The sequence below is a fragment of the Pyrus communis genome, chromosome 15 (genome assembly GCF_041283825.1).
Source record: "Pyrus communis isolate YQ-2024b chromosome 15, ASM4128382v1, whole genome shotgun sequence".
NCBI classification, from domain to species: domain Eukaryota; kingdom Viridiplantae; phylum Streptophyta; class Magnoliopsida; order Rosales; family Rosaceae; genus Pyrus; species Pyrus communis.
In genome coordinates, this window is record NC_142579.1 from 26,934,722 (window position 1) to 26,946,863 (window position 12,142).

Below are 12,142 nucleotides of genomic sequence, written 5' to 3' on the forward strand. Positions count from 1 at the left end.
AACCGCTAAATCCATGCTAAATACAACAAAAGAACCCAAAGCTACATTTCAGTATGGAGATAAGCACCACATAACATCATATACACCAACATCAGAATGTCATATAGAGCCTACCCTAATTTAGAAAAACCTCTGAGAATATAATCACACATGTTTCTCATTTATTTCGAAGAGAACTCCATAATTTATGCGTATTTGTCTCTCCATAAAAAACCGTCGGTTCATCTTCATCTGCATGTCTGACCTTAACCCTTGCATCTCCATGAAAAAGGATAAACCCTAAACTAAAAACCTGTCATCTCTAAAATCACCAAACTTGACTTCTCTAAACCACAAAATTAACTGCAATCAACAAGTAATTGGCCCAGGTCGGTATTTATAGATAGGGATGAAACAAGTACCTTAACTTCAAAAGAACAACTATAACACAGTGCATCGAGTTGTCCATGCCTAATGAGTCAGTCTCTTTCCACCTCCACTATACACATAATTACTAGTTTCTAAGTCAAGGCCCTTGGAGACTACCTAAACTACAAACAGAAAAGATTTGGAAATCCTACTGAAAATTAACTTAATGGGCAACGAACAAGTGAAGAAGACAGATAGAGGAGAAAAAAACTATGCAACTTCTTTCAAACAGCAAGCCGCTAGCCCATCTTCGATAAAGTACACCTGATCACAATTAAATAAGTACCATTACGACATTAACGTACCAAATTCACAATAACGGATTAGAACTTAAAATCACAAAACACTCGTATTACCAAAAAGTTCTTGAGTTTAATAGTAGCGGCCACCTGCATATGAGTGATTGCCCTCGAAATAAGATGAATATGGACCGAAATTATACTGCAAAACGAGATTTTATGCATCATAATTACGTTAATGTAAAATGTAAAGTAAGGATCAAGTGAACATCAATTGCTTACTCCGGGACCATAATAATCATGAGGGTAGACACTGCTGCGAGCTCCGTAAGTATCTAAAAGACAAGTCAATTAAGATAGTAAACTGACATAAAAGTAACTATACAGGCAAGACGAGGAGAAGAGAGGAAAATTAAAAGAAAACTGAGCATAAACTCTTTACCCCTATAATGGTTTCCATGAAACGAAGCTGCTGGATCAGTGTAATCCAACCGTGGGCGACGACTACTAGGCTCCGAGTAGTCATGATCATAGTCCTAGAAGTAGCAGTTTCATATGATAAGGAACACCCTAAAATGCTTAACAAAAAACACAAAAACATAAAAAAATAAAAAAAAAATCAAGAGAAGCTTACTCTCATGTGAAATGGACGTTTTATTCCATGTGCGTTATCATTGTAAAAATAAGGTTCATCAAAATGACCCCCCATGAATGGTCCATCAGACTGTCCTGGAGAATATGGATGCCTCCTAGGAGGAATATGCATACCATAGCCTCTATCAGGGGCATCATGCCAAGGTCGATCTGTGTAGGGTCTTGATGGTGGGGCAGCAACTGAAGCACCTCCACCAAATCCATAACGACCGTCCCTGAAAGAGCCCCTTCTTCCCCCTGATAAACATAACAAAATCAGTAAGATTTGTTTGGGGGAGAAACTACAAGACACAAATGTAATCACAATAAAAACCTCGTCCATGAAACTCGTATGGGTAATCGAAGTCATATTCATTCGGGAAACCCATCCTGCCAGTTTGACCACGTCCACCACGATAGAAATGTCTGTCAGGTTGGAACTTTGCACGGTTGAAATGATGTCCACCGCGACCAAAACCCCGTCCTGTGAGCAATAGAGACTTAGAGAGTGAGAACAAGAAATGATGTGCAAATCAAAATGAATTTTCAATCAAAACTCAAACATATCTCTTACCAGATCTTGAAAAGATACCACTACCACCACCACCACGACCAATTCGAAATCCACCGCACATTCCACCCTTCACAGCCTGAGTTTTAGGCAAAGGATTTGAAAGTCTTGCTTTCACTTTTACCTAGAGTTACAAAAATCAACATGGGTAGGTAACAAATTAAAATACGGATTAAGAGTACGTTACTTCAACTACAAATTCTGACCGATGCAATCATATATGAAAAAAATAATGGCCAACAAGTAATTGCAATAACAATTGTAAATAAAGTTCATCCCTTACATGTGTATGTATGCATGTGTGTAGGATGGTGTCTATGTGTCTACATGATTGCACAGACAAATGCAAATCAGTTAAAGAACATCCCCATATATTTTTTATTTTTCCAAAGTGCCAGATAACCTAATCATTTGTTTCTGTACCCACACACACACACACACACACACAGAACATAAGAATACCTTTGAATTCCCATCCACCAGTTCTATGTTATTTATACTATCAACAAAGGCCACAGCAGAATCATGGGTAGAGAAATCAACAAATCCAAAATCCTTCCGCTTGGCTGTAGACATATTCCGAGCCACAACAACGCGTAAGATTTCTCCATAGCATTTAAATTGCTCTCTAACTCTGTCCTCATCCCAATGAGGTGGAAGCCCATCGACAAATACAGACTTCACTTGGGACATGATCTCTGGGTCAGGCTCACGTATAGGTTCAGCAAAAGCCACTTTGGCAGTTCTTTCAGCGTGGCCAAATATAGCATCGGGCTGTTGAAGCCTCTTGTATGCAAGCATAGCATCACCACGACAAGAGAATTCAATAAATGCAAAACCGCGGCTCAACCCATCACTTTGAACATCTGGAACAAGATTTATATTCTCAACACCTTCCACACCATAATCCTTCAGTTTCTGTTTAATCTGTCATCCCACATTAAGATAAGGGAAAGAGTGAACAAGCTGGAGATGCTTTATATAGAAACTTTAAAATACCTACACAAGTATTCATTTTTGCTACTTATTTGTTTATCAGGTTATGCATTCAAGACTGATATGATATTTGGCACTTACAGCTTCCTTTGTCCAGGTATTGCATATATTACCCACGAACAATGTGTCATTGTCCTCACTAGGTGCTGTCCCACATCGCTTCCCTCTTATCTGCAAATTGGTTAATTAGCATGAAGTTTACAAAAATATGAAACAGGAAAGGCAGAAAGAAAAATCCGTACAACGGGGTTTTTCATTTCAGACAAAGCACGCCTGGCATACTCCTTATTTTCAAACTCCACAAATGCATAACCCTTGTGCCTATTAGTTGAAGGATTCTTGTGTAACCTAACTTCAACTATCCCTCCAATCCTCTCAAAGACCCTTCTCACATCTTCCTCCACAGCATCCTGATCAAGCCCACCAAGAAATATCTCACGTTCTTTCCTCATCTTGCGCTCATTCGCAAGGGCTGTAAATTCCTTATGTTCATCAGCCAATCTCTTAGTTTCTTCTGCGGGATCCTCTGCATCATCCTCTGGAAGTTCCTCCTCTCCATGTTCTCCAAGATCCAATTTCTCACCATACTCTTCCATCTGCTCATCACCATCATACACCCCTTTACCATGCTCAACATCTTCTCCTTGTAACCCCTCTTTGGAATTTTCTACCTTGTTAGCACCCTCACTACAGGTCTCGACTTCATCTCCATTATCCTCCGATTCCTCCTTCTGATCTCCTTTCACTTCTACTCTCTCCGACATCTCCTTCTGAGCTTCTTTCACCTCCACTCCCTCTTTTACATCATGAGATGGTTCATTCTCAGAAGACTTTGAAACCTCCCCAACTAAAGATTTTTCTGCCTCAATGGGATCCTCTTCCTCAATCACTTCCACTCCCTCCTTTACCTCACAAGCTAGTTCATTCTCAGAAAACTCTGAAACCTCCCCAGCTACAGATTTTTCTGCCTCAAAGGGATCCTCTTCCTCGATAGGATCCTCCTCCTCAACAGGATCCTCTTCCTCTTCAGGATCCTCTTCATCTTCTTTCGGGTTTACTTTTACTTCCACGGTTGTTTGTTTGGTTGTTCCAGGCTGTCCAACATTCTCAACAGTGCTTACTTCAAATTCCACAATGCTTCCATCCTTCTTAGCAGACTCTCCAACATTCTCAGCAACCGCTTTCTTTTCTGTAACTTCCACGTCACTAACATCTGCGGCTTTCCCCTTGTTCAATGCATCTGCTTTCGCCTCCACTGATGCCCCCAATTTCGGTGTCTGCGGTGAAACAAATTTAGCAGATGCCAGTGTCTTAACTTTGGCCGGCAACCTTTTCGCAGGAACTTTTTTCACGACAGCAACTTTGGCCGCCGGTGCCACTTTAGCAGTACCAGCTGATCCCTCAGTCCCCTCAGCTACTAATCCAACCAATAATTAAAATCAAAGAAAAAAGACTAAGTGAATAACTAACTATCACAATGCTATATTCAGAACTAAAATAATCAGTCATAAAAATCTTCAACTTAATTAGTTCAGCTGAGTAACAAAGTTCAACTTCTACATGCAGCAGCAACCCAAATTCCAGATGATAAAACCCTAATTTAATCAAACTAAATAATTGAAGTTTGAAATTAAATAATGAATCTACTAACTGACAAACTAATTCAATAACTACCTGATGATTTGGGGGCCTTCGAATCAGCAGGCGGTGTCGTTTCATTCTTCCTGGCCTGCATCAGTCGGCCGGCACAACCGCGCTTTGTTTCGACGGTTTTCAGAGTGGCCACTTCTAAGTCCGGCGGGGAAGCCGCCGGTTGTGTTTTAGCGGCGGTTTTCCTCGCCGGCGGCGTTTTCTTAGCGGTCAGCGGTTTGGAAGCGTCCGCCTTGCGAGGTCTCATGCTTAGGATATGCAGCGGATAAAACCCGAAGGAATTGAGAGGGAAGTGGAGATAGGGGTTTGGTTGTCGGAGTTTGTGAATCTGACCGTGAGTAGCGGAGCACGGTGGAGTTTTCAGTTTCGACGCGAATGAGGTTTTGTCTTTTGAGTTTGCTAAATGGAAAGCTACGCGCTAGTTTCGTTGGAAAACAAACGTCCACTAAATAGTTTCTCTTTTCTTCCTCTGTTTCTGGCGTGTACGAAAGTGGTTTATTTCAAGAAAAACGTTTTTATTGGTACATTTGAAATTTGTGCTCTTCTAATAGTTTCTGTTTGGATTATTATTTAACTTTGGACTTCAAGAGAAGAAAGCCTAAAAGAGCTCAATAAAGTAGATTTTGCCCGAGGCTTAGGGTCAAGTTCAGATACCCATTTCGAGATAATATGACGGCTCCCCATTTAATGCAAAAGTTTGGTGTTTATAAGAGAAGTGACAACCGATGGAAATCAGTCCACCTACTCTCGACCCAAAAGCACTTTCTGAATGACAGAACATGTAAAAATATTGATGACTCACTACCCTTCAATTGCTTTCGGGTAAGAATAGAAATAGTACAGTTAGGTTAATTCGCCTATAAAAGGAGGAAGAGGGCCCAGAGACAAGGACACTCAACTAATCAAACAAACAAACATACAACTTGCCTCTCAGTCAAGCATACAAGATAACCAACTAAAAGTCCTTGATCTCAAGGCATAGAAAAGAACTTAATGTAGACTTAACTCATCTACGATAATCCTTTGATAACAAGAAGACATAATAACTTAGGGCGCAAGTAATCGGCTTAAACACACTTGTTCTACATCTGCCATACTGAGATGGCAGTGGCACGCCTAAGCACTCAGTTAGTTTTGATCGTGAGCCTCAAGACCTACACCTAAGGCCCCACAAAGGCACCTTTCAGAACTAGCTTTATCCTTCTTTTGCAGCATCTTGGCAAGCTGGAGCCCGACAATCAACCAAAGTGCCAACTCCTCGGCAAGTTGTGTGCTTGAACCAGAGACCCCTCCTAGCAAGATTTCCTGCCTGAACATAGTTTTGGCACGTCTGGTGTGACCACAAGTCTTGTATGTCAAGAAGACGAAGGAAAGAACAAACCTTCAGAAGGAAGACATAGCAGAAAACACCCCAGTGTACACCAAGATCTAGCATGGCAAATCTCCTCAAAGACTTGCAAGGGCCTATCTTGACGGCAAGCCTGACTCCTTCTGAGAAATCAGGAGGGAGGGTCACAAATGAAGACCTACGGGTTACTGTAATGGCTATCTTGAAAAGCATGCAGAAAAACTCTCTAGAAACGAAAGAGGAAATAAGCAGACTCTGCTCCTCAACAGGAAATATGCAAAGAAGTTTAGATCCGGAATATTCTACCCCTGAAAATGACCGTGTTAGAGAAATGATGAGAGAATCTAGCCTTGTGGAGGAGCCAGTTATTCCTTTGTTTCCTTTGCTTGAGGAAAAAAGGAATAAGGGAAAGAGTAAGGAAGAATTCGGAACTAACCAGCCAGTGTTGGAAGAAATCCAAGAAGTAGAGTTGCCCAACCCCTTTTTATTCTCATTGAATAGTAAGGACAGTGCGGGCCAAAAATAAAGCTATTACTAGAAGAGCCACAGGTTGATACAATGATTGATACTGATCCCTTTTTACCGATCCCAGTAAACATGATCAACCTAACATGGGCAGAGAAAGGGAAAGGGAAAGCCACTTAGGAAGTGAGAGTAGAAAGAAGGCCAATCGAAAAACCAACTGAATGAGCTATCGAGCTACCTGAAAAACCTAAAACTGCTATAATCAAAGGAGTAATGCTATGCAGCAGGTGTCAATGTGAATGCGAACCAGAGGTACCAACAGCAGGAGCCATCCTTGATCAAAAGCTGATCATGAGAAGCGAGAAGGAAGAACATGAAAATCCTGCGAACGTTATGAGGGCAATTGAGAAGGAAACTTCTAGGAATGTCTTCCAGAGGTTAGGGGGAACTCTCAGCCTAAAAACTTGTCAAAAGTATTCAAAAACTATGAAGCTTCAGAAGAATTGGAGAATAAGGAGGCCAAGACGCCAAGGTGGGTAGATGTGAGGCCACCCCAGCCAAGTTATGCCAGTAGAGATATTAGAATGAAGGGAAAAACACAGAACCCGGTCACAAAGAATAATCTTGCCTGACTTAGGCGAAAATGGTATATAGTCGGAAGGGATGGAAGACTGTCAAAGAGATGAGAGCTTCCATGATCAAGAGAGTCGAAAGGTAGTATATGGCCCACATGAACTCATTGAAAGTTCCCACTACTTTAGAAACCTTGGAGAATGTAAAGTTCGAAAATGTACCTCATGAAGGGAGAAATTAACTTCATTGGAAGAGTGAAAATGAGGTGAAGAAGGCAAATAATAAAAACGAAAGGGAAGGAGATCATATACCATAAAGTCCCCATCCTAAAAAGTATAAAATCTTGAAGAAAGCTCAGAAGGATATGATAATGATGCCACCACTTAAGTGGAGCCCGGAGCTAATCTGTTTCTGAACAATCTCGCCCGAGAAAATGATACCCTCACTATTGCTAGTTGACACTCTCTGTGAGAACCTAGTGCAGGCGCAGAACTTTGGCATAACTCAAGATGAGGCATTGCCTAAACTAATGCTGCCAGAATAAGCACAGGCTTGGTTGGATAAGTTTATGAACCACATTAGGGGCAAGGAGAAAGATTTACCCGGACCCAGCAACTTCCACCTAAACATGACATACGTTTTATCAGCCATGTTTCGCACCAATCATGATCAACCTCCCACGACAGAAAGTGATTACTTGGGGACATAACCTATGATGGCGCATGCTAGTGTCGAATAAGCAGGACAAGAAGAACCCAGCCAGGCAAGCTTGCCCGAGCAATCAATAAAGAAGCCTGAGAAAACATACTCGAACAAAATGGTCTTCGTTCGCCAGAGTTTGGCCATGGCCAACCATCTCAAGCCCATATACGTAACTGATCACCTAGAGAGAGTACCCTTTAAGAAGGTCTTGATTGATGGAGGGGCCGCAACCAATGTCCTGCCATACAAGCAAATTAAGAGAATGTGCAGAGGTGAAAAGGGTTTTATCCCCACAGATCTCACAGTTCTAGTTTCTCAGGAGCTATCACCATAACTCATGGGATACTGCCACTAAAGGTTGATTTAGGTTCGAAACAGATCATACTGGCCTTTTTTTGTTGTAAACAGTACTTCTACTTATAGGGCTTTATTGGGCAAAGATTGGATTCATCAGAGTCTCTCTGTGCCATCTACCTTACACTAATAAGTAGATGTCTACCATGAAGAAGGAGAAACAGAACCTGGGTCCTAAGAGATGGTAGAGGCCGAATCACGGCCATTCCTCCATATAACCAACGTCGCAGAAGCCAACTTCTACAATCCAGTAGTGTTTGGATTCTTCAATGTTCAGAAGCTAATAAGAACGGCCGCCCAACTAAGGTGACTGCCCAAAAGCTTGTAGAGCAAGGGTTATCTCTTACAAGGGAAAAATAGGATCAGCCCTTTATCATCCCAATTCCCCAACACCATTAAATGTCAGAAAAGAAAATGAAGGACCAAGTAACTGCAGTTAAGTCCTTAATAAAAATATTGTTGGTGTAGGAAGAGAGAGAGGAAACAGAAGAGGGAAAACTCAGCTGAGGAAAAAGAAAAGTGGAGTGGAGAAGCTTCAAGCAACCGAGTAAGTAAAGAAGAATCTTTTAGGGAAGAGTTAGAATCAGCCATACAAATGGCTAAATGTATATATGATCTGGATGGGCCAGATGATTTACCCGATAATCCAGAGTTGGTTAAGTTTTTGTGTGCAGAGCCTGACAAACCGGCCCCAGAAGTACAAAACCATTTGAAGACCAATGATTTGGGGACTGAGGAGGAACCAAGGCCTATACAGATCATTTGTTTATTAGAAACCAAGGATCAGGCAAGAATTGTCGATCTTCTACATGAATATAAAGCTTGTTTTGTTTGGCATTACATCGAGATGCCAGGTTTAGATTCAACCTTGGTAGAACACAGAATGCCTATTAAGGAGGGATTTAAACCTGTCAAGCAAGCACCACAGAGGATGTCAAAAGAATTTGAAGAAAAAGTCAAAGAAGAAATCGAAAGGCTGGTGAAGGCCGGATTTATTAGGCCTGCCAAATATGTTGAGTGGTTGGCCAACATTGTACCTGTTTTAAAAGCTATAACTAAAGCAATTAGATGTTGTGTTGACTAAAGAAACATTAATGGAGCCATGCCTAAAGATAAATACCCCATACCAATGGCTGACCTATCCATAGATGCGGTTGCTAAATACAAAGTTCTATCTTTCATGGATGGGAATGCTAGCTACAATCAGATAAAAATGGCTAAGGAAGATATACATAAAACAACTTTTAGATGGCCGGGTCATATCGGAGCATATGAGTATTTGGTAATTCCATTCGGGCTCAAAAATGTTGGTGCAACTTATCAAAGAACGGTAAACACCATTTTTCATGACTTAATCAGTCATAGCGTGGAGGTATATATTGATGACATCGTGGTAAAGTCCAAAACTAAATAGCAGCATTTGATGGACCTCAGACAAGCCTTAACAAGAATGAGGATCCATAAGCTAAAGATGAATCCAAAGAAGTATGTTTTTGGGGGTAAGATCAGGCAACTTTTTGGGATTGTTTATTTATCAAAGAGGAATGGAGGTCAACAAGAACAAAGCTCGGGCAATAATGGAGTTACCTTCCCCCACCAATAAAGTACAACTACAAAGGCTACTGGGAAAAATCAACTTCTTAATGAGATTCATTGCTAATTTAGCGGGCAAGATTCAACCCCTAACTCCTCTACTGAGACTAAAAGACAAAGAAAAGTTCGAGTGGGGCCCACCACACCAAGAGGCTTTTGACGGCATAAAAGCTTACTTAGCTTCTCCACCAGTGCATCTGCCACCTCAGAGAGGGAAGCCGTTGAAGTTTTATATTTCTACCTTTGAGAAATCAATTGGAAGCTTGCTGGCCCAAAGCAATGGAGGTAGAAAGGAACAAGCCATAGATTACCTCAGTAGAGTCCTTACTGAGGTAGAGACAAGATATACTCCAGTGAAAAAATTATGTTTAGCTTTGTACTTTACTGCTTGCAAGCTAAGGCATTACATGTTGCCTTGCCACATCCATATCATTGCTAAGACCGACATGATCAAATATATGTTGTCAAAACTAATGTTGACAGGTAGAATTGGAAAGTAAATTCTCGCACTATCAGAATTCAGTTTTCAGTATATACCTTAAAGAGCCATCAAGGGGCAGGCAATAACAGACTTCTTAGCCAAACATCAAGAAACAGGAGATGAGCTTATCAACATCCCTGGAACTCTGAAGGTGGCTAACCTTTGGATTCCACCAAGCAAAGCCCTCTCGGGCAGAGAAGAATGGGTTTAACAAGAAGTAAAGAAGATATCAAGCCTTTGGATTACTCCATAGAGGCTAGATTTTGATAGATCTTGTACCCAAAGTGATGCAGGAGTGGGGATTGTCATCATCGATCCTAGAGGAACTCATCATTGTTATTCTTTCTTCCTAGATTATCAAGAAACTACCAACAATCGGGCAGAATATGAGACATTAATAATTGGCCTAGAGATCTTGGTAGAGTTGGGGGCAACTGAAGTCAAGGTATTTGGTGATTTAGATTTAGTGGTTAATCAATTGAATGAGGAGTACAAGCGCAGACACAATACCATGGCCGATTATTACTTAGCGGCCACTCAATTGTTAAGCTATTGGGCACTAAAATATCAGTCAGCCACATCCCTAGATGATCAAACGCGATAGCCAACGAGATGGCACAATTGGCTTCTGGAGTACATATCCAAGAAAAGAGGTCTGAAGGGGATATCGAAATCCAGAGAAAGAATCTCCCTTCTATCTTTGAAAAGGGATTCAGTGTAGATGTGTTGACTGAGGAAATAGAGATAGAAGATTGGAGAACACCTATTGTTCAGTATTTAAAAGATCCACCATTCCCCACAAGTAAGAAAAATAGACAACAAGCAACTAAGTACATCATATGGGATAAATATATGTTAAGAAAAACTCTAGGGGGACTGTTATTAAAGTGATTAGGCCAAGACGAATCAATAAGGGTAATAACCGAAGTACATGAAGGGATTTGCGGAGCATATTAGGTTATAACTAAGATGAGATGGCTACTTATAAGGTATGGTTATTTCTAGCCCGAGATGGAGAATGATTGTAAAGCTTATACCCGAGGGTGTGAGGAATGCCAAGGACCTAGGCCTCTAACATATGCCCTCAGTGCCCTTAAACCCTATGGTCAAGCCTTGGCCCTTCAGAGGATGGGCAATGGACTTCATCGGGCAAATTTACCCATCTTCTAGCAAAGGACACAAGTTCATAATTGTGGCAACGGATTACTTCACCAAGTGGGGAGAAGTTTCAGCAGTGAAGACAATCACCTCGGCTACAATCAAGAAATTCATTAAAACCAAGATCTTACACAGATTCGAAGTGCCCGAGACAATTGTCACAAACCGTGGACCATCTTTTATTTCAAAGGAAGTGGTCGTAGGAAAGTTTAAAATAAAGATGATTCGGTCCAGTCCTTACTACCCCCAGTCAAACGGTCAAGTAGAAGCTAGCAACAAGGTCTTGGTGAACATTATCAAGAAGATGGTGGCAGAAAGCCCTGAAAAGTGGCACGGGAGGTTGGGAGATACTTTGTGGGCTTATAGAACTTCTAAGAGAGCGGGAACTGGAACTACTCCTTATGCCCTAACCTTCGGGCAAGATGTTGTCTTCCCCATGGAAATTAATGTGAATTCTATCAGAATTCAGCACCAATTCGAGCTACATAGTGAAGAATACATTCAAGCTATGTGTCAAGGAATTGAAGATCTTGATGTAGCCCGAATCGAAGCCCCAAACAAAATCCAAGAGGTGAAGAGAGTTGTTGCCCGAGCATATACTAAAAAAAGGTAAAAATAAAAACTTTCAAGGAATGAGAGTTGGTTTGGAAAGCTATTTTGCCTTAGGGAACTCAAATTAGAGGCTTTGGAAAATAGAGCCCGACTTAGGAATGTCCTATCATTATTAACAAAATATTGGACAAGGGTGGATATTACTTAGCAAATGTGGATGGAGGCTTGCAAAAGCATCCAATCAATGTTAAATTCTTGAAGAAATATCACCTAACCTTGTGGGATGTTAGAGACTGTTACGTAGAAGAAGAAGTATAAGCGTCGCATAAAGTCATTTTCGTGCTTATCATATATGGATCTCAAGAGGATATAAGACAAAGTAATTTAAAGAAATCTTGCTCATTTCAGCAAATGTTGAA

At 41.0% G+C, this 12,142-nt stretch overlaps 1 protein-coding gene across 2 annotated transcripts; it reads right to left on the reverse strand.

Moving 5' to 3' along the window:
* On the reverse strand, window positions 1-5,014 carry LOC137747867 (uncharacterized). Of its 2 annotated transcripts, none has more exons than XM_088686069.1 (11): window positions 4,522-5,014; window positions 3,090-4,264; window positions 2,929-3,018; window positions 2,314-2,778; window positions 1,855-1,975; window positions 1,615-1,764; window positions 1,282-1,538; window positions 1,090-1,183; window positions 930-982; window positions 765-849; window positions 1-672 (listed from the first exon to the last, which is right to left on the reverse strand). In XM_088686069.1, the coding sequence occupies exons 1-10, from the start codon at window positions 4,742-4,744 to the stop codon at window positions 781-783; spliced, it is 2,697 nt and encodes an 898-aa protein (XP_088542195.1). In that variant the 5' UTR covers window positions 4,745-5,014; the 3' UTR covers window positions 1-672; window positions 765-780. The 2 variants fall into 2 exon arrangements, with proteins under 2 accessions (XP_088542195.1, XP_068344110.2); XM_068488009.2 differs by having other exon boundaries at window positions 3,090-4,261; window positions 4,522-4,971.
* Between the last annotated feature and the right edge of the window lie 7,128 nt (window positions 5,015-12,142).